We start from the raw sequence: 27,256 nt of genomic DNA on the forward strand, positions 1-27,256 counted from the left end.
TTCTGTTCCTTATTATTTTAGATATCTGAGCAACTCTCTGTTACTGTGCCTTATAGCAATGCTTTTAGCGGAAAACCAAAAGCAACAACTATGGGTAAGAAAATGTCACTTAAAAAGGCAAGACAAGAACTGAAGAAGATAAGCGAATCATAGAGGAAGAGTTTGTTTTGTTGTACAATGCCAACAGGTCAGTTAATTTAGAATGACCAAACCAAGAATGTACCCTAATTCAAATAAAGTTTCAACTTTGGGTGTTTCTATGATTAACTAAGCACTTCTGTAATATCCAAAACTCATTAAGATATCAAAGTTGACTTACTGTGATTGCTTTGGGTCTCTTGCGTCATTACATGTCTGACATATCTTCAGACAAATGGATTCAACTATACTGTAAGTATCTTTGACAGAAATTGCTCTAAATGCATTGGAGGAATAGTGTTATAGGAATTAGGAATTGCGTAGTGTGTTTTTGCTATAGTTGAATTATGGGCTTGGGCAGGAGGAAGCATTGAATTTTATATATATATTTATATAAGCGTTGTATGTATAGTACAGCTTTAAAGTCCCTAATATCTGTCCCTGTGCTACGTGGTTGAGGAATCACGTACACAGATGCACACGCACTATCTGATAAATGAACAAGGCATGTAGGATTATAGTGCAATCTTTTCCTCTGTGGTACTCTAGATATGGCTACATCTTTCTACTTACACAGATACCAATGTGGGATTCTTCTCTTTGGAAAGTCCTCCTAACTTTCAACTGCCTTATATTATGCTGTCATGGCCTCCTACACTTGGCGCTCTACTTACTGCACTTCTGCAATACATTTAAATAACAACCAACTACTTCATGTCTACCTGGGGTGACTACTGCCTGCCCTCTACTCTGGGTTTAAATTGCTGCCTTTGCATCATGACCTTGAGCAGCTGTTGAGATGGCAGGAGCAATGAGGGGGCCAGGGACCACATGGATATAGAGGGCAGGAGTGCTGTCTTACCGCTTAGACGCTTAGACATCTGTGACACTGTCTGCCTCTCTCTGCAGCTGATCCAGACCTTCCTCTGTCTTGCACTACCCCACAGCCACACCCGTGTTCCCGAAATATGACCTCTCAAAATTAGCACGGTGTAGGGGTAACTAGGCTTCTGCCATGCTACTGCTAAAACTAGTACTGATGTACTGCTTCAGGAAATAGTGTTAAGACTACATAATCAGAATAAATGCACTGCTAAACTCCCCCTGACATAAAATTGAATTTATCTTCTGCATAACTCAACGAAGACTGAACTTGAGTCCATATTAAGCTCTAAATCTGTACTGAAATCAAACTAATAAAAAGCCAAGCAACCAGTTTATTGAAGTATGCCCCATAGCTCTACCATGGAACATCAAGCAAATGTATCTCAATTTTGTACAAGAGGGAGCAAACCAAACTCCTATATCTGTTCCCAAAAAAAAGGCACTAAAGAAATAAAAACCAGCTAAATAAAACCAGCAAGCTGTTAGCGTGTCTCATGACATTGAACTAACTACATCTACTGTACCACTGCTGGCTGGAATCTGCCCTGGGGCGCAGTCCAATTAATACTTCACAATATAAAAACATGCAGTGTTCCTAATAACCAGTGATAGTAATGAACTAACCTACGGCATCAGCTCAAATAAGTTACATTGTGGCTTTTGGCCTGATTTGTGTGTGTGTGTGTGTCCCATTTTAACACAGAAGCACACACACTTTGAGAATTACAAAGTGTTTTAAATGACCATTCTGTGAAACCTTTTTGAGGCAATGAGGGCTGTATTCAGAGCTGACGATTTAATTCCAAGAATTACGTCAATACTTATGTAAGGAAAGTTAGGCGTATTCAGAAATGGATGGCTTTTAATTTTTTGACGTCTAATGGCAACTGGGTGGCAGGTTTTTCTTGAGAAGACACATCGGAGACTGGGTTTTCCAATATCATCTAGACTAGTACCTTTAAACCAGCACTTGCCTTTAAAGTCTCCTTGAAGTGCCTTGAAATGCATAGTGTTTTTCGATATGTTGACGTAATTTCCACTGAAACGGGAAATCGGGATCGTGGCATATCGAGTGCCTCCACCCCCTTTTTAAATAGCCAATAGTGTTTAGTTTAGTGTAGGATCTCCTTCTTAACCAACTTACAGTCAAACAGCCAAAGACACATTTACAACCCATGCTTGCTGATATAATGTCTCTCACTCAACAACAGCAACTTTAGCAAGATGATTTTTATAATGTTGGGGGGACACTCTAGAGTCTAGAGAGCATTTAATTGGACAGAAAATCTGATGAGAAGCTGAAGTGCGAATGCGAATTTTGTCATTGTTTTGGAACACACTAGCTTATACTGTAGATAACTTTAAGGCTGACGTATTCATACTAAAAGCCACAAAATTTCAATTTTGATTTCATGGGGACTTTAAGCCTGAAAAATACATGAATACAAAATGTAGACACAAGATGACAATAGTGTCCCCTCCCCTTTGCTGTCAAATGTAATACAGTGTAAAATAAAAACAAGAAACAGTTAAAATATAAAAATAAATAATGATTTATGAATGAGAAGTTGGCAAGCAGCAAGTTAGAGTTATTTTTAATATATTCTTGCATGGAAATCCTAATAGTAATTGACATTAAATATTATAAATTTGGTTTAACAATATGGCTTCCTTCCTCGTTATTCGGCAGCTTATAAAATAGCATTTGATCCAGCCCATTCTATTATTTTGCATTTTTTAAACAGCACAATGATAGATTAAAACCAGGTTATGAAACTGAAAAGTACAAAATGAGGGACACAAGCTATTTTATCATGCTTTGTCAAAATTAATAAAATCATGCCAATGTTTTTATTTCAATGCGCACTCCATTAAAAATGTTATGTTTTGTAAACATATGTTTACATTTTTACGAACAAAAAAACTGTTTTGAAAGATAAGATGACTGATCTGCTATACAACTCACCTGAAGACAATTAATAATTTATCCATTAAAAAAAAAAAAATTAGTCCTCCAGATAAGCACTGTCCCTGATTAAGATGCTGTCTTGTCCAATTACTTAGTACTGCTCCTTGCTAAAAAAAAAATAAATTAAAAAAATAATTGCGCTTAAGTTAAATTTGAGATGTGCCACTGTTTATATCAAACTCCACCCTGTGTGCATAATTCTCATGCAACTGACTGAAAAGAGCTTAAGTCTGTAGTTATGTCTGAGACCTGAATACTGATGTATGCAATTTCAGTATTAAATCAACTCTGAATATGGGCCTGAAACCATAATGCAGTTTTTTCGGGGAGAAATAAGAAATAGAAAAGAGATTGAACCATATTTAAGAAAAATAAAATACATTTGTCTGATATTAGAGAAATGTCATTAGAATTACAAATAAGACTAGTCAATAGCACGCGAGAGAGAGAGAGAGAGAGAGTGAGAGAGAGATAGATGGTAATGGGGAAGGGGCTCTGTGACTTGGGGGATTAAAAACTTGAAGCTTGAATGCCTTTGTGATATGGTGGCACACAACTCTACACTTATATCAAGTGGAACAAAAAAAAAAACAAAGAAAAAAAAGAAGAGCAAAACATTGCTGAGTGACTATCCCAGAGTAAAGAAAAGCTTCTAGAAGCTTCCAGAAGTTCTGAGATTATACTGGAAAACTAACAGCATATATTGGTGTGTAAGACACAACACATAGGTGTACACTACACCCCAGAGCTTGATCTGCCATGACTCTGTGTTGACCATCTTGAACTGTTTATGCAGTACTCATCACCTTAAAGATTGTGTGAGAGCAACACCAGTAAATAAAAACAGCATGTTGAGGTCTGCATGATATGATGTATGACATTTCAGCTCTTAAATCCACACGCCAATTAGAAAAGAAGGCAGCAGAAATCGATAACAGGAAAACGAATCAGTTACAGCAGTGTTAATCAGGGAGAGTTTTATCGCTGTGCAATGCGGTAGTTATTTTTTATTCAAATTAAAATCATTATTATTGAGGACAGATGAAAATACAGTGTTGTATGATATAATATTTTAGGATCCAGTTTAAGGTTCTGTTGTTTGTCTTTAGAACTCTTAATGATCAAGCTCATTCTTATCTTAAAGATCTTCTTACACCACATTCATCTTGCAGATTTTTAAGATCTTCTGATAGGTTTCTTTTGTATGTCCCTCAATCCCGTTTAAAAAATAAGGGGGATAGAGCTTTTTCTTTTGCCACCCCTCGTTTATGGAATCAATTGCCACTGGACATCTGCCAAGAGGCTGAAATCATATCTCTTCTCCCAGGCGTTTTAATCTAGTTTTTACTATTGTCTATTGTCTGTCTTTATTTGATTTTATTCTGTTTTCTATTTTACTTTTTCTTACTCTGTTCAGCAGTTTGGTCAGCTTTGCTGTGTTTCAATGTGCTATATAAATAAAATGTACTTACCAGCTTGCTGAGTCACCCTGGTAATCCTGCCAAAGTAATTCACAGTCAGAACTTGGGTCAGGGTCAGAATTGGTGAGAAAGTGTACACATCAGCTTAAGGTATGAAAGAAGTCTGACTGTATGTTAACTGGCAGGAGCTGGCAGCCAATCAGGAGAGAGATACAAGTTTCAGTGAGTGGAATTTTTGGCTGGGCCTGATGGCTTAGTGGTTAGCACTTTGCCTCACACCTCTGGGGTTGGTGGAGTTTGCATGTTCTCACCTTGCTTCGGTGGGTTCCCTCCTGGTACTCTGGTTTCATCTTCTAATTCAAAGACATGCGTTGTAGGCTGATTGGCATCTCTAAATTGTACGTAGTGTGTGTGCGTGCGATTGTGCCCTGCAGTGGGTTGGGACCTCGTCCAGGGTGTCACCCCACCTTGTGCCCCGAGTCCCCTGGGATAGGCTCTAGGTTGCCCATGACCCTGTGTAGGAAAAGCAGTACATAAGAAGGATAGATGGAATTAAACTTTTTTTTTTCTGTCTGAACAGGTATTTATTGTGTGAACAAGTATTTTATTTATTTATTTGGTGAGAACCAATGAACTGTATATAATAGTAAGGCAATTTATACTTGTTGTGGAATTTGTATCATTACTCACTTGTGAAGTTGCGAATACATTCATGATAGCCAGCTATTGATGAGTTTCTCCATATATTTGTATTTCAAGCTTAGTTAAATTGGGGGTATGATTTTACAAGATTACAGAGACAGCCTTTTTCCTTTTGAACAGAATTCATATTCATAAAAGAAGAATCAGGCGATAGAGAGATAATGTTAGGTAACTAGTGCGTTCTGTAGTTTATGTGCTGTTTATGATCTTGAAGAATGACCACGGTTACACCGTGTTATTGGCGACGCACCGGCCACTGCTGCTTGATCAGGCATCAGAGATCACAAGATCTAACCGGCAGACAGAAGATAAAAGAGAAGCTCATGTTGAGAGGTTTTTACTCTTTCATCTGGCAGACAGTATCTGTAACGGTCACTGTGAAGTGCACAGTAAAGTTATTTTATTCTCATAGCACTTCTGTAATACTGAGCAGTTATGAGTCACACAATACTTATTTGTATGTGTCTGTAACTACACAATTGGTGGCGGTACTATTTAGGCATACTACTTAATGTGAAAGGAAATGTTCTGCAAATAGCTTGCAATTGCATTTTTCTACCAGAGAGGGCGAAATCACAATATCCACTGACAGGTGAAGAGATTAACATTGATTATCTCGTTACAATGGCTCCTGGGCATTGTACAATACATTGTGCTAGATGACTGGGTCAGAGTATCTCCAAAATGGCAGGTCTTGTGAGGTGTTCACGGTATGCAGTGGGTAGTACCTACCCAAAGTAGTCCAAGGAAGGACAACCCGGTGAACAGATGACAGGGTCATGGGTGCGCCCAAGGCTCATTGATGTGCTTGGGGAGCAAAGGGTAGCCCGTCTGATCCGATCCCTCAGAAGAGCTGCTGTTGCACAAATTGCTGAAAAAGGTAACAATAGCTATGATAGAAAGATGTCAGAACACACAGTGCATTACAGCTTGCTGTGAATGGGGCTGCATAACTGCAGACCAGTCAGTGTGTCCACTGCTGAAAACACCTATAATGAGATGCAATGTGAGCATCAGAACTAGACCATGGAGCAATAGAAGAAGGTGGCCTGGTCTGATGAATCATGTTTTCTTTTACATCATGTGGTTGCATGGCGTCGCTTACCTGGGGAAGAAATGGCACCAGGATGCACTATGGCAGTGTGATGCCCTGGGCAATGTTCTGCTGGGAAACCTTGGGTTCTGGCATTCATGTAGATGTTACTTTGACACGTACCAGCTACCTAATCATTTCTGCAGACCAAGTACCCCCTCATGGCAATGGTAGTCCCTAATGGCAGTGGTCTATTTCAGCAGGATAATGCACCCTGCCACACAACAATATTGATCAGGAATGATTTGAGGAACATGACAAAGAGTTCAAGATGTTGAGTTGGCCTCCAAATTCCCCAGATCTCAGACCGATTGAGCATCTGTGGGATGTGCTGGACAAACAAGTCCGAGCAACTTAAAGGACTTACTACTATCGTCTTGGTGCCAGACGACAGCGCACCTTTAGAGTTCTTGTGCAATCCATGCCTCTACGGATCAGAGCTGTTTTGGCGGCACAAGGATGACCTACACAATATTAGGCAGGTGGTTTTAATGTTGTGGCATTTCGGTGTGAAAAGCATCTGACGAGGCACCAAGCTTAACTGATACATCGATCCAGTGTGTTCCTGTGATATAGAGCATCACATACATAATGAATCTCGGCACTTGAGTATCATTTTGCTAACGTCCCTGTACCGTGGGTTTTGAGATCTATGTTAAAGAGCACCCAAAACCAATTTTACATTGATCCTGTTAGCACACATGACACCTCCATTCATTTTGGTTCCCAACAACATATTATGAACCTTACACTGTGGCATAGTTGTGAGAACGAGAAGAGCAAATAAGACATGTTGAATGGGTTTACATCAGAAAATGACACATTAGTTTGCCTTGAGGGAACTGAGCGCGAATATTAAGCAGATCCAGCTAAAGCCCATTGATCTGTGTCTGTTGCACAGTAAATGTCCTATAGAAACATTGCTTTCTTCCACATCAGAGGCAGCGGAGATAAGAACTGGAGACTAATAAAATAAGAGTGCAGTTAAACCAGAAAATCAAACATTTTAAAGGAAATTATTGGGTGTCATTATTCTGTCTCTTTCATGCTGAGGCATTTGTCAGTTCCTGAAAGCTTTTAGTGGTGGAAATATTAAAATTCCATCACTAACCTTGTTCGATTGGGATTCATTCGGCTTGAAAATATCCCCCGCTTGTCTGCCTGTGCCTTCGCTCTGCAGGTTTGCCCTTGAAAGGAAAAATAAAAGATAAACACTAAGGGAGAGGGAGAGAAAGATTGAAGTAGATATACTTTGCTGACAGGTTTTCCTTCTTTTGGAAAACAAAAAGTATCGTGTTGTACAGGAACAAGAAAAGAACAAATTTTCAACTCATGATGCAACCTTGTTTCTGTGCATAAAAAAAGTTAACCTATTAGCATAAGAAACCAAAGGAACGTGCGATTTGTAGGCTTATGAACTTTATACACACCCACACACACCCCCATAGTGTGCTACAGGAATAGAGTCCAAGATTCTGGGGGTCTTTCCGCAAAATGTCAGACACTATTTTGAAAGGATCTGATAGCTTTTTGATGTTGAGAGCCGCTGATGCAGAAAGAGAAGAAAGCCTCTCTATGGGTATCAGGTGTGATTTCTGCAAATGTGTTTGCATGCTTCCCGCATCCTCTTGGCAGCTCAGTTGCCTGTAAGACACTTAGTGTTAGGGAAGCTACTTAGCAAGCTAAGCTATGAGAAAACTCATCATCTAAAATAGCTACTGTAAGCTACAGCCAGAAATCCTTCTGGACTCTCCATGCTACTAAGAAAACATGGCTAACTACACTGACGCTACTGTGAAACTTTCATTTTGTCACACAGCAAGTTTATTGCATAAAATAAAATGCTGCATGTTTTGTCCACTAATCTTGGTTTAGATAATTTCTAAAACTATCCTGTTAGCTGGTTAATGCTAACTGGCGTAAAATATTAATCCATACAACATTGAATGAAACAGTAACGTTTGCTGTATTATGAATAACAGTGCTTGTCTTACTAGCTTGGTATTTCATATTGACTGAAGTTAATTATTAGGCTAAACAATACTGTACCTCAGGCCTAGTGCCTGATCACAGTTAAGCAGCTAGCTAACCAACAGCAACCACAACAAACAACCCAGATAACGAGCTACCAACCTTCATGTGTCCTTAAATTCTTGCTTAATGTTTTGGATGTCAGCGTTTTGTTGTGCAGCACCGCTACTTGGCGAAAAAAGTAACTTGCTGCAGGAAAAGCTAGATTATTTTGAAAATATCTCAGCTGTGAAAAAAGTAGTTAATGACAGGTGACGTGAATAACACTGATTATCTCGTTACAATGGCACCTCTCAAGGGGTGGGATATATTAGGCAGCAAGTGAACTGTCAATTCTTGAAGTTGATGTGTTGGAAGCAGGAAAAATGGGCAAGTGTAAGGATCTGAGCGACTTTGACAAAGGCCAAAAATTGTGATGGCTAGAGGACTGGGTAAGAACATCTCCAAAATGGCGGTCTTGTGGTGTTTTCCCGGAATTGTTTTTGCAGCACAAGGAGGACCTACACAATATTAGGCAGTTTAATGTTATGGCTGATAATGTTGATCAGTTTAATATTATTTGCAAGATAATCTTGCCATTCTCTGAAAATCTCATGCTTCATATTTTTGTGCACATACAAACATTTCTATTTCTATGCAAGCATTAGCATTTCATTTTCAGCAACCGTTTTTATGTGAATATTAGTGATTTAGAGATTGTTCATCTTTTGAGCATAGTCTGCTTTTTTATGTGCTTCCCACTTGCATTGTCATAGACAGAGAACTCTGCGTTGAATTATTCACTTATTTTCAGATATTAAACCGAGGCCAGTCTGAAGTTAACAAATTGTCAGTACTTTACCAAAAAAAAATTCCAATAAAAAACAGGGAATTCATCAGGATTATAGGCACATGCTCTCTCTTACTATATTTCATTCTTGTTCTTGTGCCAGGTTTAATTTATGCTTGTTTCTGCTTTGTCCTGATACAAACCCTGAGATTTTTTTTCTTCTAGAAATCTCTAGAACAGTCCCAGCATACAGATCACGACTTTACCTATTCCCCTTGGGTAAAGTAGAATTGTGAAAGGATGAATTCTTATCATTAAAACGTATTTTGTGAAACCCTCAAGATTTTGCATTAAGGACTGTATGAGGTGAAGACAGTTGTGTTTCCCCAAGTCATTTTTGCACTCGAGCTTTGCTGCTAGTCTCACAGCGGGGAGCGCCTGTCACTTTGTGTGGCTTTTTACTTTGTGCATATTTGTCGAAAGAATTGCTCCTGTTCCCCCTGTGAGTGAGGCAATAAAGGAATTGAGAGTCAGCTTTCTTCCCTCCTGCTCCTTTGGTCTGGGACGGCCTTTCCCAGAGCATTGCGGCAGGAAAGGTAAAAGAACAGCAGTGGAAGGTTTATTTACATATCAGTGTCTAGCATGAGAGAAAGTTATCTAGAATAACAATGCATGCTGGCTTGCATATCGTTTAAAAAAATGTTTTATGTGTGGAAGTTTTTTTTTAAATTTCGTGGTTACATAGCTATTTTTGAAAAAATTATAAATGAATATTTTGAAGTGTAACACAATGACACTTTCTGTATCTGTGTAGTGCTTTAAATTTCAGTATCTGGATTTAAACCTGAAGTGGGTGTGGGCTAAACCAGAATCCAACACTTTCTGTATTATCTAGGAATTTTGGCTCTGACAGCTCCTTAACCTAAGCTACATCTCTAGTGAATGTTTTTTTTTTGTTTGTTTATATTTCCCAAACTATAAACAAGCCTAATCCTACCCAGGCTTTTACTAAGGATGAATGAATGATGTTAATGAATGGTAAGTGGTAAATGGCACACTTATATAGCGCTTTTATCCAAAGCGCTTTACACTGTGTCTCATTCACCCATTCACACACACCAATGGTAGCAGAGCTGCCATGCAAGGCACTAACTTGCCATCGGGAGCAACTTGGGGTTCAGTGTCTTGCCCAGGGATGTGGAGTCATGTGGGCCGGGAATCGAACCGCTAAACCTACAATTAGTGGACAACCCGCTCTACCACCTGAGCCACAGCCACCCTAAGTGAATGGTCTTTGTTTGTCCCAAGGCTTCATATCTGATCTTATATCTGGATTTATCTGAACCTATTTAATTGCGTCCCACACGATTCCAGTCCCGATGCTCACCTCACACCTGTAAAACCCTGTGGCAAATTCTCTATTTAAATGAAAAATAGTGCATCTTCCTATTTGTTTCTGTTTAGAACCTGTTCATTGTAAAATAATGTATTATTCAATTACATCCCTAGTGTTTATATAGGGTCAGGTCCATAAATACATTGTGTGGGCAAAAATATGTTGACACCTGACCATCACACCCATATGTGGTTCTTCCCCAAACAGTTTCCCTTCACTGAAAACAAGGAGCCCAATCCTGTTCCAGCATGGCAATACCACTGTGCACAAAGCGAGGTCCATGACACCATAGTTGACGAAGGTCTAAGAACTCGAGTGTCCTGCAGAGCCCTGACCTCAACCCATCTGAACAACTTTGGGATGAACTGGAACACCGACTGCAACCCAGACCTCCTCACCTAACATCAGTAGACAAGCTCATCAATGTTCTTGTGGCTGAATGAGCACAAATCCCCACAGCCATGCTCCAAAATCTAGTGGAAAGCCTTCCCAGAGGTGTGGAGCTTATTATAGCATTAATGGAGGGCCTAAATCTGGAATGGGATGTTTAAAAAGCACATGCGGGTATGACTGTGAGGTGTCCACAAACTTTTGTCAAAATAGTGTTTCTCTCTGATGGGTTTGTTTTGATTTTTCAGCTTAATGATTGCTTGCTTCACTGCCATTGACAGCTCTTTGGCTTTCATATTGAGAGTTAACAGCAACAGATTCCAAATGCAAATGCCACACTTGCTACACAAATACTATCAGCTCTAGGGAATAACCTCTAGGGAATAACCTGAGCATAAAATAGCTGAGCAGCCAATTACTTTTAGTCCCTTAAAAACAGGAGGACCGCATATAAAAAGTGCAGTATTTCCTACAGTGTTCACCCGATTTAGATGTTATTAACCTCACATTAAAGGTGAACGTTCATATTCATTATTCTGAACTCCAATATACTAAAATATCTAAAATAGCAATAACTTGTCCAAAGATTTATGGGCTTGACTGTATAATATGTTGTGGGTGTGGGGGGGTGGGGGTGGGGGGGGTTGACGGTGCTTAAAAAAATATTGTGCTTTAGATTTATTTGAATGCATTTCGTGCGAATGTTTTATCTGGAGGTCGAGAGAGTAGACAGCAGGAAAGAGTGAAAAGGCGATTCGTAATTAAAATTTGCAGTCTTGTTAAGTTGGTGACAGCCTTCACTGCACTACAGATCAATGGCAGGGATCTGCCTCCAATACTAATGAACCAGGAGATCGTTTGAATTTGGGGCCCAGGGAAGGGAAAAATTAATTAAGATATTTATGGTCCCAATTAATCAGTTCAGTGAGATACTCAAGATGTCCGGAGGGTGTAAGAAAAGCTGTAGAAAGCGGTGCTGAGAAATGTTCTAAAGCAATCAGATGTTCTTAAGTCTGCATACACACATGCACAAACACACACACACACACACACACACACACACACACATACATCACTTGAAACAGAAGCCTATCTGTAATAACAGCACTCTACTAACTGCATGCTGTCATTCAGTCGCACCCTACAGACCTGTACTTCTATTTATCTGCCTCAGGAGAGTCATATTCAGAAACACACACACACAACTGGGCATGGTAGACATGTTCAATCGACTTGACAGCATCAATATGCTGGCTTAGTGTTCACCTCCAGCCAGTTAACCAGGTGTCCTTGTCAGCTGCACAGCCACCTACCAGCAAGTCCTGTCAATAAAGTTGGCATGGATTGAACTACTAATCGTGATTGTGCTCTAATAAGTGCTTGAAGCACCACTGTTTGTGCTCCCGGTGCCTATTTTGTTCCCCCGGTTGCATTTTGAGCGTTATTTGAACAACCAAATAGAAAGAAAAAAAAGTTCTGTTTGCCTTTTGAAATCCATGCATAAATTTTTGACACAATGTAAAAATACACCGCCTTGAGTTTTAGCTCTGGCCTCGATGCCGGTGCTAGGCAAGCTGTCAGTGTCACCAGAGCGGCTGAGAAGATTCTGATTGATTGAAGTGAGATGGAGTACAGAGGCAGAGAGAGGTGAAGGCAGGAGCATGATTGACACAGAGGTAGCCATGGATAGGAGATGAAGAGGAGATATAGGACTGCATATTTAAACAATACAGAGAGGGAGGGAGAGAGGGACAGAATGTAAGATGGCGAGACACAGAAGGACAGGTGGTGAGTGGGTGAGGTGGTGAGAGCGAATTTAAGAGGAAGGAATGCGAGAGGCTTTTTACAAATGTGAGGAGAGATTTTGATTGAGAATGAAAGTGGAAAAGTGTGTGTGAACATGCAAGGGAGCGAGAAAAAAGGAGGGGGAGTGAGGAATGGGGGAGGAGGAGGTGTGGAGGCAGATCTTGAGGGAAAGCTCAGATCTCAGTCATACCTCGGTGGATGCCATGACAGGGTCTCACCCCAAGTCCTTGAGTGTCATACAACATAACAGATGACACGGCACCCAGCGGAACATGGTACAAACACACCCCAGAGCACAATACACTCAGCCTAGCATGTCATATTTCCCTAACACATAACTTTCTTATTACGTTATAACATTGTTTTTCTGTCAAAAAAACCCGCAATGTCATTTTCTTTCAGTGACAGCATGATAGTATCTTTTAAATATTTTACTTGACATATGGTCCCGGCCTTGGATATGGTAGTGTATCACTAAACAGCTTCTACGAATGACTGACTCACCAATGTAAATAGCGCACATGCAAAAAAAAAAAAAAAAAAAGACACTCACAGTGGTAAAAAAGAAATGTACTTTGACTTTGTGTTATCCTTTAAATCGTGACTGTTTTCTCTTTTCCATTATTATGGTCATGCAAAACAAATATGTATATTATAATCCGTGACAGCTGGTGGTGATATCAGATGGTAGGGCTAAATCTAAAATCTATCAACAGCTTGAAAATGAAACGATTAGGTCACATCGATGGCATAATAAGTATGATATGGGGTGAACTATTACAAAACACACACATTTAAAGGCAGACATACATCTGCATTCATGATTTCTCATTTTTTTCCAAGTGTGTAATGCTCTAACACGTTCATGCTGTGTTTCCCCTGAATACCAAACAGAACAGCGGTAACCCTTTCATTAAAACAAACAATATGCAAACACTAAACTCTGTCATCTGTTCTTTTGTACTTTGATTGGACAATGGGCTTCATTTATCAAGCCATATACAAAATAGATTTATTCGTAAATCATTTGTACAAGCGTTTACACAAAAGATTTGGTATTCAGGAAAATCCCATAAATTTGTGTGGAAAAAAAAAAACATTCGTAACCTGCTCGTGTTCCAGAGTGTGGGTAAATTCAATTATATGCATAAGAAGACTAATGTAAACCTCGACTTGATCGACTTCAAATCGTTATACATTACTATACTTTTATATGTGGAATATACTATCGAGTTTCAACTGCTTATGTTTACAGCATTTAGCAGACGCCCTTATCCAGAACGACTTAATTACGTACCCCCATTGTCTGCTATCTATCTAGTCAAAGTTTTTACTAGAAGTTTCTTCCCTGATTATGATACCGTACATACGCCACCAATGTGGCAACATGCAGTGAAATTTTTCCACTTTTCACCTTCAAATCTAATGCACAAAGCCATGCAAAACAGCCTATAGCACTCTCACCTTACCACAGAGAATATCTAATTAATGCACAATTCATTATATCTGCTACATTAACATTATAGCCTCCACAAAAAATTGGCAGCACAAAATAGTGATACTTTTAAAGCTTACCACATGCCCCAAAGCTTTGAAATTAGTAAGCAAGATGAAGCACAGTAAGGGTCATATATGTGCCATAGTAACAGCATGCCAGTGCTGATTAAGATAAGAACTGAGTTTGATGATTTCAGTGTGCTGTGATTGTTCCAAAGTTAATGAATTGGCCTGTCAGCCTGTGTGTTCGGCTCCCCTCACTGTGTCAATCCACGTTTAATTAACATAGCGACGTGATTAAAGTTTTAACATAATTATCTTTATCTTTCCACTCAGGGCGATCAAGCCTCCATGGGAAACTGAGTGAACATTTTTTTTTTCCATCAGAAGAAGGAGATACGGTGGAAGAAAAAAAAAATAGGGGCGTTTTGACTGACACCTGCCCTCCAGCACTGGTGAAGGACGGGTAATGGAGGAGTAAAGACAGGGTGTACAAGGGAAAAGGTGCTGCTGAAAGAATGAAGACAACCAGAAAACAAGCATACCCTTTTATTAACTTTCACTTAAATTAATAAAGCACAATTTGTGATCACTCAACATGCCTGACAGAAGACTTCTGCTACTAGTGTCCCTCTGCCTATGGGAGGGGCTTGTAAGGGCAGAGCCAGTCACAAAGGTTGTGAGAAGGAGAGGACTGAGTCCGGTTCACATGCAGTTGCATGTGGTGAACAATCAGTGGGACCAACCAAGTTTGGAGAAGAATGGATTGCCACTGGTTAGGCTCAAGGAGATGATTAGTGCTGACAAAGTGGACGATAAGTTTGCAGGTCACTCAAAAGCTGAGCAGACCAATGAAGCACTATCAATCTCAAACCAGGAAGAACTGCATGACTTTAATGCTAAATATCCTCAGCAGGACAATGAGGACTCAACGAAAATGGGCTCAAGGGTATTTAAAGCAGTTGATAGCGCCAGAGATCTACTTGAGACCCAAAGGATTAAGAATAACACTAAAAACACTGAAATCCTGAAACGTGGAAGAGTTGATAAGGGAATTCCAATTCACCACAAAATAGACTCTAGTTTACACTTCAACAGAACCAGATACAAATCACCGCCGAGATTTAGAGCAAGGCCAAGCCCTGGGCTTCTTAATAATGCCATAGGTCCAAAGGGAATGATATTGGATTCGCCCCGTAAATTAAACCTGACAGGAAACTTTGGTGTATTGAAGCTTATTTCTAAGGACAACCTTGTGCGGATTGTAAATTCCCAACTCCAGAATGGTCTGACCTTCCAGAATAAGATTAGTCACAGTAGGAAGAGAGATTTGATCAATATAGATCATGGGCAACTGGAGGAGCCCAAAATAAAGAGACAAGACAGTTCTGTAACTCCAGATGTATATGAATCTGATAATCATAACAAGACTTCAAGACCAGCTGGTGAGCCACAGTCAAGCACCATAACGAATCCAAATGTCAGTCCAGTTCATATTTTTAAGTGGCCAGTTAGTGATCTCAATCCAAATTCAAAGGATGAAGATAAGGAGACAGCGGCTGAGTCTATACCTGCTGCGAAAAGCAAACACCACTTAACCCATGTTGTATCAACACCTCAAAGTGAACTCATGGCTGACCTCGAGGCCATTCCTTTTACTAGTCATACCAATATGTCTGTGATTGTGCATGAAGGAACATCACATGCACCTTCTCAGGCAGTCTCAGATAAGAGCTACTTTCTCGACTCACAAACTGAGATTACTCTTAATGCCAAAGAGGAATCCGGTCAAAACATGGATGCTCCAGGAATGGATTTTAATGTCACTCAGGAACCTTCAGATTTTGTTGAAGACAGTCACATTCTGAAACTGCGCCCAAATCCAGATGGTGAAGACATGGACAAGGAGGATATTTGGGAACCATCGGTCACCTGGCCTCTGCATGGTGGTCATGGTCTTGTGTTCCAGGAGATGGAGGAGGATGGAGGTGAAGGGTGGAGTCCGAAGGAAAGTGATGGGTCTCGATCACGAAGCAGACGGAGTTGGATCTGGAACCAGTTTTTTGTTATCGAGGAGTACGCTGGTCCTGAACCTGTTCTCATTGGAAGGGTAAGTTTAAAAAAAAAACTTTGTGTCATATATAAATTCAATATATTATTCTAAACATGCCTTTAGCCAATCCATTCATGTTAACTATATTCACCTGATGACTTTTAACTACCAGTGATTTCCTACACATCTAGATAGCTGAATTACTACTTAATGACTTAAAATTTAATTATTACACAGCAAGGCATGAAAACGGTTACTGCATTCTATGATGCCTACGGAGGATAACGAATTTATATTTAACTTTCATTGCTTTGTAACTGAAGAAAAAGAAAAAGATCTCCCATAGAGGGCTCTGATTAATCTCTTTTGGAGCAATGTTAATGCCATTAGACCGATTAATTCATCCTTTTTTCTCTGTCAATCTCTGTCAATTTGATTCTCAGCAGAGGCCAACTCCAGCAGGTTGGAAAATAATATAATCAGTCTATTAATTTAGACCCTGATTCAGTGCTGTTTAAAACTACAGTGTACGTGGTGATGAACTATTAAAATTGGACCTCCGGCAGACAATCAAGGGCATGGGGGTAGGGCATGAAAACACAGAGCAGGAACCTATAATTTCTCTAGGTACTACCTTCAGTGACTCATGCCTAAATGTACTGAGGCTCTGATTCTCCAGAGACAGACTGGAGCTTGAGGAGTACAGGGAACTGAGGCAGTTATGAGGAGAAGAAAAAAAAAAAAAAGTGAATCTGTTGAATTGGCTAGCTGATTAGAGAATTTGCTTAGCCTTGAGGAATTTTTAAAGTCTCCTCCTCTACTATCTTTGTCTTTTTGTCCATGTGTAATATGTAAAGGCAAGAGAGTTTATGAGCTGAATAAATGAACGAGCATGATATTGTGTGTTTGCCTGAGGCAGCCATACAGCATTTCATGATTTGGGAAAACAAATCTCTGACTTTTTTTTTTCGTGCATATTGCTTTTCTAGTTGCTTAATGGAATCACTGCTGTGATAATATCTTGACACATCCACCTGAGCTCAATGGCATTGCTGTCCAAGTTGAGAATAAGAGGACTGTTTCGAGAAAAGCAAACCCAGAGCACCATTAGGAATTAGCGGACAGTGGAAATGAGAGAGAGGAGGCATGCGGAGTGGTCAATGTGGAGTGAGGTATATTGACAATATTGACTATGTTTAGTTGGTTGCGAGTGTTATGCTTCAGTCACCAACACTGAAGAACGTGAAAGAAACTTGATTCTACAAGCACCCACTCTTGCTTCCCCTTTAAAGTATACCACAATCAGAAATTGGTTTCTTGATGCAAAATATGTTAAATTTTAAATCTGCTTTCAAGATCCTTAAGTGGTCTTTTGATGTGTCGGGAATTTTATCTGCCATTGTTCAAAACACGCATAGCTGCTTATTAGCATGAATAACACAGTAAGCTAATGTGATGTGTGTGCTTTCTGATTATTTCTTGAGGCCAAGGGGAGGGGTTTGAATTTTCCCCTCCATTGCATCATGAATTGTCTTTTGAAAGAAAACATTGTTTAAAACTAATACTTTTAAATTATAAAAGCAAAAAATTACAGTGTCTACCTGTCCATCTACTCAATATCAATCTACATTTAATTTCCTTGCCAGAAGAAGCTAATGAAACAGGAACTCTGTAGGGGGATGGACAGTTGGGAATATTGTGACGGGCAAAGCAGATTTTTGGATGGTCATTTTTCTTGCAACTCTGCTGAAACCACTTGTGCAGTTAAGACACGGAAATGTCAGGCTACCCAAGCGCATATCACGCTTTCCTTCAGCATCCTGTTCCAATAACCATGAATGTATTTTGGCTTTGAAAAGCTCCTGGGACTAGAATGATGATGATGGCAAAAAAAAAAGGCTGTGATCAATTAGAAACCAGGCAAATTTTCACTCTTTTTGTCATCATTGGTGGAGATATACTTCCATTCTTACTAAAATTCACACTTGTTTTTAAATAGTTCCTCAGAATGAATGATGGATGCTTTGAAGAAGAAAGTGCACACAAGCGTGACATTTAAATTCTTTGGGTTCTTGTGTGTGTGGTGGTGTTTTTTTTTTTCTGGTTCACTGGATAACTAAGGGTTCTCAGCTTTGAGAAAGCATTTACCCCTCTCTGATATGGACAACACTCTGTTGTAGGGTTCTGCATAACCTTTGAGACTTATCACAATTTTTAAGAGTGTACAACTGGTATAAAGACTTTAAATTCACATTCATGACACTATTATATTTGTAATTTTCTATAAATAAATACAGTACATTCATGGTACAATAATTCCCTCCCCAAGAAAATATGACCTGCTAGAACCTTGTTTGTGAAAAAGTGGTAGGGAAATGTCCCAAGCATCACAAGAGTAACATACCCTTATGCCAATGACACTCTGCTTTGCTTCTTGTACTATTCCAGTCATTATGGAGTGTGGGCTCCCCCCCCCCCCCCCCCTGCAGTGACCTAAACTTATATCCTTAAGATAAAAGGTATGTCAAAGATGACCTAAGCATTTCCCCCCATTGTTCCCCCTGGACCTCATTAGTGAAAATTACACCCAATGTGCTGTTGGCAAATTGTATGTTCTAAGTCACATGGCTTTAAATTAACTTTCTGTAAAAGCACAAAAAGTACTACAATGCTGGTTTTCTCGCCCATAGGAAAAAAAATAATGTTCCTGATTAATGTTTTTTTAAGGGTCAAGATTATAAAAATGAATCATTCCACATTTGCTCAAGTAGTAATCTGTAATATTTTTGCCTAATTAGTGCACCGGTACGCTCTCTGAATCCTCTAATATGAATTCTGTGGCATTTTCCCTCACTGATATTTATAGAACTGCTGCATAATTGCCACAACTGTGAATAATTTGATGTAGCTCAGTCATGGACATGATGCTTATTATGTATATACATGTGCCTTTTAGAGGGCTATCAAGGGATTAATCTTGAGCTTAAGCAAGCCTGACTAAGGTCTTTATTTTGGTGGCCCAATTACCACTACATTCTCAAAACTTTTAGTATTTCTGTTTATCTAAGGACTGAAGCTTCTTCTGCTGTGATGCAAATGGGTGTCTCAAACATTATGTTCTCTCTCCACTCATATTAAATGTTAAGACTAAATGTTTGTGGTACATAAGATCCAGCATGTTCCGTCAGGTCTTGATGTTAGAAGAGAGTACAAGCATATTTTTGTGTGTGTGTGTGTGAGAGAGTGTGATCAGGTGTGAGACACTACTATATCTGACAGGTGTCATATGTCAGGTGACATGACCACATTTGGAGCCATGAAAGCACTAAGGTGTAATGTCACAGCCAGTTGCCTTGTGTTCACGCCATCAATCCATCTATCCACCTACCTATCCTTGTATCCGTTCATCCACTAAACCATCCATTATCCATCAACCCATTCATCTGTTCTCTCTTCCATCCATCCCATCACCTGTCCATCCATTTATTCCCCACCAATCTGTTTACCCAGCCATCCCTCTACCCACCCATCTATTCTTCCTTCAATCCATCCATCCATCCACTCACCTACTCATCCATCTGTTTTCCACCCATCTGTCCACATTGCCATCCATCCATCCACCCACTTAGGCCCTGTTTACACTAGTATGTTTTCGTTTCATAACAGCGTTTTAAAATGAAAACGATCATTGTCCACGCTGGCATTTCCTCTGTGTTTCAGAAACAATCTCCATACACACTACTTGGCCAAATACACATGTCACATGACCATTCATGCACACTGGGCATGCGCATACAAGTGTAAACAGGAAGTTGGTTGCTAGTCACCGGCAGGCACAACAAACTGGCGTTCCATGTAGGACTTACACCGCTTGAAATTAAATTTGTTGGCAATTGCTCTAATCATAGCTTGTCTCTTGCGTATGTAGGCAGCTGCAGTATTATAAAATGCTGAATATAACTGCAGAATGGCTGCTAAGAATGACAACAAAGCCAGCAAAGCTTGCGGTTCAGTGCCCATGTAGTTGTGTATACGATCAAGGTAGCGTAACGGTCATATGGTAGGGGCTTGACGAATCAGGGAAGGATGCACAATGGTCCAGAAGACCCAATCAGGGGGCGAATGTGGGCGGAGCCACACCTTTGTTTTCAAAAGTCTTCATTTTGGTTTGTTTACACTGACATGTGGGACCAGAGTTTTCAAACTAAAACGGGGTCTTCAGCATTTGCAAAAGTTTCCGTTTTTAAGGGTCGAAAACACCAGAGTAGTGTAGACGACAGGTGTAACCGTAGCAACAGTTATGTGTTTTAAAATGAAAACGCACTAGTATAAACAGGGCCTGATCCAACTACCATCCTCCTATCCATTCACACACCAGTTGATCCGTTGTCCATCTTCCCACCCATCTGTTCTTCTACCCATCCATCCATCCATCCATCCACCCATCCATCTACCATTAATTAATTGTTTGTGTGCAAGTGGTTTGTGCAATCACTGTGACACATATGGCCAGTACCCTTTTGTTTTTAAACCCATGTCCAACACACGGTTTTAGTTTCCTGCACACACTGACAATCACATGCTATTAGAAAGAATTGGAAGACAAGAGCAAAACAGACTGTGTTGAGGCCACAGCTACAACAGACACCTGCTGTGAGAAAGATCATGAGAGATAATTCAAGGATGACTCTCAACAAACTAGTTTGTGTTTTTCTTCACTTTCTCTCACTGTGAAAAATATTTAGCCTCAAGGCTTGAACTCAGTAGGAGCAAAGTAGCAATTAGGGATGAAGAGATGCTGACAAGGACAGAGAGAGGGACAATGAGAGGCAAGATGGAAAAACGTGTATTAAAATAATAATGCAAGTTGAATTAGCAGAATATCTGAATGAGGTAGAACAGAACAGTCTCAGGCAAATAGCAGGAAATTAGAGTCACAATAGAAACCAATGAAAAGAGGAAGTTCTGCAAATATGAATGACAAAGAGAAAAGGAGAAATGAAAAATTTGTTGAGATAAATGAAAAACACAAGTTTCTGCAGATCTCAAAGATATTATGAAGGTGTGTGTGATGTCAGTGTGAGCATTATAATAAAGATATACTGTACAGCTGAAAACGGATAACATTTAAAATAATAGCGACAGGAAGACAGGAAAGGGCAGCGAAAGAGTGCAATTGTGTTAAATACTATTTTATTACAAACCCCTGCTTTGTGTGTGTGTGTGTTGTTTTTTTTTTCCTTTTTTTTTCATCCTCACATGCCATTCATAACAACTGTGATCTTATTTTTAAAGCCGTTCAATGCACTTTCATGAGAGGTTAATGTGTGACAATCCTAGTTATGTATGTAACTGCCAGATGTGATATATAACCATGTGTGCTGGGATCCTTGCTGACATTTACCCGCAAGGTCAAGTAACACATGATGCAATTTTAACTACACTGTAAACCCTGATGAGTTACATGTACTCAGATCACTTAAGGAAATGACCTTAAACCATTTAAGTTTTTAATTGTTTGCTTTGAGTACAGCTAACTTAGAAACATTTGTATGTTTTGTTTTACACTTAAATATACTAAGTTAAGTTTAAAGAACTAATTACATTAAACATTTTTTAATATAAAGCTTTGTTAAAAAAAAAGTTAACAGCTCACTCACTCTTAGTAACCACTTTACCTTGGGGCAATTTTCTTATCCAATTTTCCTATTGGCATGGACATGGGAACGCATGCAAAACTCCACACATCAATGGGATCAACCCCAGGGCCCTGAAGCTGTGAGGGTACCCACTGTGCTGCCAAAATAAAACAGCTGTAAATATACTGTATATGTGATGTAATTATATATTATTAGTATAATAGCCATGAACTAATCATTAATGGTCTAGTATTAAAGATAACTTTTTTTGTTGTCACCATTCAGTAATGCCAGTCACTTATCCAGACCTTTTACATATATATATATATATATATATATATATATATATATATATATATATATATATATATATATATATATATATATATATAATGTCATAAAACCAGACCTGTACAAATTTTTATTTATTACCTCTGGCCTATATTGTTCACTGTTTGTTTACTAACACAAATGAGGATTTTTATTTTGGAATGAGGTATGAGGTGTTGAAGAGAAATTAGAAAGAAGCCGTAATTAAAACTTGAGTCACAGGAGTTGTGGTTACATAAAATGAAGTAAAATTTAATTCAGATAAGTACAATATATATGACATTTGAACACATTTGAGTAGTGTAATCATTGCCTAGAGCAGGAGTCATCAACGAGTGGACCTTGGTTGGGATGCGAATCCAGCAAAGTATTTTAGCAGACTGAACCATGTACAGAAAATGTGCACATGATTGTCTAGAAGGTCTTTGTAGGCTGCTGCATCAAGGATTCCCTTCACTGGAACTACCCCAGACTTATTCCAGCATGACCCTGCCCCTGTGCACAAAGTGAGGTCCATGAAGACATGGTCTGCCAAGGATGGTGTGCAGGAACTTGAGTAGCCTGCACAGAGCCTTGACCTCAACCCCACTGAACACCTTTGGGATGAATTGGAATGTCGACTGCATGCCAGATCTGAAATCAGTGCCTGACCTCGCTAATCTCCAAAGCCACGCTCCAAAATCTAGTGGATAGTCTTCCTAGAAGAGTGGAGGCTGTAATAGCAGTAAACCTGGGGCTGAATCCACATTAATGCCCATAGATTTGGAATGGGATGTTCAGCAAAAACATATGGGTGATTATCAGGTGTTCACATACTTTTAGTCATACTTTAGTGCACAGCATGGAACATTTTACAGACTCATGCTCACTGAAGGCTGTAAGATCAATAAATTCACAAAGTGGGCAGAAAACCTGGATTGCAGTATACCTGCAATGTTTGCCAATGCAAGTTTATCAATAGAGAGCGCAACTTAGCAGCTATTTTGGCTGAAGGATATTTAAGGGACTCCAGCATTATAATGGGAGGTCCTGCACCTTGCCAAATTTCTTGCAGATTCATCATATTAGCCATAGAATGTGCCGTAACACAGGTTCCTGAATTCCCCTATTAAAGATGACAATAAAGTCCTTACATTGTGGCATAGAAAGACCCTACTGTTACAGGCATTTTTAGCAGGGCTGTAATAACTACTTTAGAGCCTGTCATGGGCACATGCAAGCTGGCAGGGTCAGAACTAGATCCCCCCCAGACACTCACTATGCAGGTGTAGACATCCTTGCTCTCCTCTGAGACATAAAAGGACTCTGTTGAGAAGTACAAACCTCTGAGTTACACTGGATCATTGACTTCAGCTGAAGCTCAATGGCTGCCAAGCTGTTGATATGTCTAGCACAAGGGTTATTAACTCCAGTCTTGGGTACCCCCTGCCCTGCACAGTTTGAAGACTTCCCCCTGATCCAACTGATCAGCTAATTATTATGTTGTTAATAAGCTTGACTAACTGTGCCTATGCTAAGGAAAGAGAAGGCGTCTCTAGGACATCACATAAGAAGTCCTGGTCTAGACTTCTATCTGCAGGTCTTGATGTGCTTGTTCATGGACACCATGCAAGCACATGGGATGGCACACTTGCTTGAGATTGTCCATTCCAAGGCAGTAAGTTCACAACCAGTCGCCAACCTTCCAACCCCTACAGCATGGTTATTAGTTGCTCCCAACTAATACAGTGCATACTATGGAGGCATTACAACCTAACTGTGGAGGAAGTATCCACTCCAAAACAAACACCTAGCAACTTAGCAAGAATCCAACTTGATTAGCTGGTTAATCAAAAAAAATAGTGCATTCTATACCTACAAATTACCACTGTATGACAGTAGCAATTCACGCCAGACACTCCACTTGCCTAGTTATTCCTGAATGTGAAATATTTTTTAAGGAGGAATCGCATAGGAGGGTACTGACAAAATGTGGAGGATATGTATTCATGAGCAGTATGTACCACCAACACTGCAAAGAAAAACGTTCAGCTCCCTGGGGCATGTAGAGATTAATGTTTGTATGGAACAATGGGAAGTGACTAGCCAATTGCAGATCAGTACTGCTCTGACCCCGAGACACTACAAAGCCAAAAAATTTAGAAACGCATCAAAAAAAGAAAAGTCCACTCACTAAAGTAGAAAGAAACAATAGGGGGACAGGACAACTGTCACTTTCAGTATAGTCACAAGCTGATAAGCTCCATATCTTGCTCTGACAGTCTGATATGAACATACGAGAGAAGGAAAAAGCCAGTGATTTGCTGTATGTTGGCAGTATTTGTGGTGAATATTGCATTATACATCACTACCTAATCTTGTTGGAAAAATTTAGCATGGTTTCTCATGTGTACAAGGTGGTGTTCAGGTGTTACAGCTACTCCTGGTGGTTGGGAGGGTGAATTCAAAAATTTAGTCTAGAGCAGTGGTTTTCAAAGTGGGGGCCACCAGGGGGCAACCGGGGGGCCTCAACAATTTGGTGTGAAAAATAAATAAATACATGATTCTCTCTCTCAGACAACCCCCCCCCCCCCCCCCACACACACACACTATTCCTAATGTAATGTAAAGATGAAAGAGGCAATTATTAATAAAAAAAGGGGGATATATTCAGAAGTCTGTATTTTTAATGTGTTTTAAAGACATCTTGCAAAAGGGGGGCCTCTTGTTAATGTTAAATGTTAATTCCATTTGGGGGGCCTTGCCTGGGAAAAGTTTGGGAACCCCTGGTCTAGACTATTCTGTCTTGCAAAGTGGAACAAATTACCATATCATTATGATCGATAAAGCACATGGTATTAGAGTAACTGTGACATGGCCATCTTTAGACATTAAGTAAAGGTCAGAGTTGGGTGATTGATTTTAAGGAAAAATTTTAAGATTCTTTATAGTAGTATTTACTTGATGCCCTCATAGCTGAGACTGAGTGTCCAACTTCCTGTCAGAGAGAGAGAGAGAGAGAGAGAGAGAGAGAGGAAGAGGCACAAAGAGAAAGGAACATGCAGCACCAAAATGTCAGTGTGTATGTATGCATAACTAAGTTAAAAATGAGCTCAAACACATCACTAATGTCTAATTTGCTTCATTTTGAAAAGACAAAAATGCAGTGCTAATTAAAAAACTATATATATAACTATATATATATATATATGTGTGTGTGTGTGTGTGTGTGTGTGTGTGTGCGTTTTATTTACTCTTTGGCCTTTCATTCGCTGGTTTAACTGGTTTGTGTTGGTGGGGGTTTGAGCTGTGCCCTGTATGTAGGAGGCCTGGATCTACACATACAAAAGAAAACAGAAGAATTAGTCCTTTGCTAACTTTTAGAGACATGATGTAACACATGTCACCAGAGTCATCAGAGGAAGAAAAAAAAAGCGTGCGACTCACACGATCACCCAATGTCCTGTCATACATCAGCTGATTATGATAGCCGACATTTGCATATTCTTGGGTCCGAATTGCCTTTCGATCATAAATAATTCATTGTAGCGAGACGAGTATGATACCAATAAGTAGGAGAGCGCTTGAAGTAATAATGTAGAAAAATAACGTCCATGAATAATACACGCAGGCCTGGCGTGAGAGAGATTGGTGCAAGGGCTAAGCCGAGTCAGAAAGAAATAGGTCAGATCAAAGCCATTCTCTGTTCTTTCACCCTACAGAAAAAGAGCTTTTAAGGTCCATAACCTGGAGCACTGTCTAACTGTACTGTAACAGTGCAAAAAAACTAGCTTTTCTTTGCAACAGTTCAGAAACTGAGGTTGGTCAAATCAAAGTGCACAAGTAAACGTGTTCACCTGTGATTACTTCACAAAAGCGAGCTGATCCAAAAACAACTTCAGGCTTCTACAACTCTCTGATTCATATGGGAATAAGGGACCAGGAGTTAGTCTGTGGAAGTCAGTTAGTCGGCAGAGAAACAGGTGTTGCCTGTTCCCATTGCACATCACTTAACACACTGACTGATCAGACCCAAACAGCTCTAATATCATTGCATATCCCATAGTCTCCATACCAGATGCCTTGTGTTCCACAAGGCTGCCTGATTCCCTGAAAAATTTACTTTGAAATTGAGTATAGTGGTATCAAGGTGGTAGGGATAGCTTCTGTTGCTTCTGTGTCAGCAAAACGTGATGTTTAAACCTTTACTGCGTAGTCTTGCCATATGCCAACAATTAATTTCTCCTATTTTTGATGGGCAATAATACAAAACTACTATTTTCCTAGTGATTAGCACATTTGCCTCGCACCTCCAGGGTTGAGGGTTTGATTCCCGCCTCCACCCTGTGTGTGTGGAGTTTGTATGTTCTCCCTGTGCTTCGGGTGTTTACTCCAGGTACTCTGGTTTCCTCCCCAAGTCCAAAGAGATTCCATTGCAGGCTGATTGGCGTATCTACATTATCTGTGGTGTGTGTGTGTGTGTGTAGCCTGTGATGGATTGCCACCCCATCTAGGGTGTCCCCAAACTTGTGCCCCGAGTTCCCTGGGATAGGCTCTAGGCTCCCCACAACCCTGTGTAGGATAAGCTGTACAGAAAATGGATGGACGGATGGGTAAAATGTAATTGTTGCCATATGGCAACAACATGCGATAATGGAATTGCGCTATGTGCATTCATGAACTGAAACAGGCCTACATAGCAAAAAAAAAAAAAAGACATTATGCTTCTCTAATAGAATATTTACTTTTTTCACATTCAAAGTAAGAAAACCTTGAGCTAATTCAAGTGATGAAAAGCCATAAAACATTTTTATGTAAATATAATAATTCATGCAGTAGTGTTAAAGCTAGAGAGGGCATCTGTCAAATAAGCTAATATAGCCCATAACACCATATGGCCCAAGATGCAAATCTCAGGTAGCGTTGACACCTCACAGATCCACTGTCCCCAGATTTGATCCTGAGCTCGGATTCCGGTCTGTGCTTATGCTGGTAGGTGGATTGTCTATATCTCTAAATTGCCCCAAAGTGTGAAAGTGTGAGTGTGTGTGAATGCTCTGCATGGTGCCCTGTGATGGCTTGGTGTGCCATCTAGGGTGTATTCCCACTTTGCAACCAGTGTTGACCCTGACCAGAATAAAGCAATTATTAGAGATGA

The 27,256-nt window shown here is 39.8% G+C and overlaps 1 protein-coding gene across 1 annotated transcript in view; it reads left to right on the forward strand.

Moving 5' to 3' along the window:
* LOC128610664 (uncharacterized) overlaps positions 1–27,256 on the forward strand; it is a 139,096-nt gene that overhangs the window by 39,161 nt on the left and 72,679 nt on the right. Inside the window, exon 2 of the mRNA XM_053630082.1 lies at positions 14,434–16,207. Within this exon, the coding sequence (XP_053486057.1) occupies positions 14,696–16,207 (1,512 nt within the window). The 5' untranslated portion in view covers positions 14,434–14,695. The remainder of the gene's footprint in view (positions 1–14,433; positions 16,208–27,256) is intronic.

The sequence above is a fragment of the Ictalurus furcatus genome, chromosome 7, assembly GCF_023375685.1.
Source record: "Ictalurus furcatus strain D&B chromosome 7, Billie_1.0, whole genome shotgun sequence".
Taxonomy (NCBI): Eukaryota; Metazoa; Chordata; class Actinopteri; order Siluriformes; family Ictaluridae; genus Ictalurus; species Ictalurus furcatus.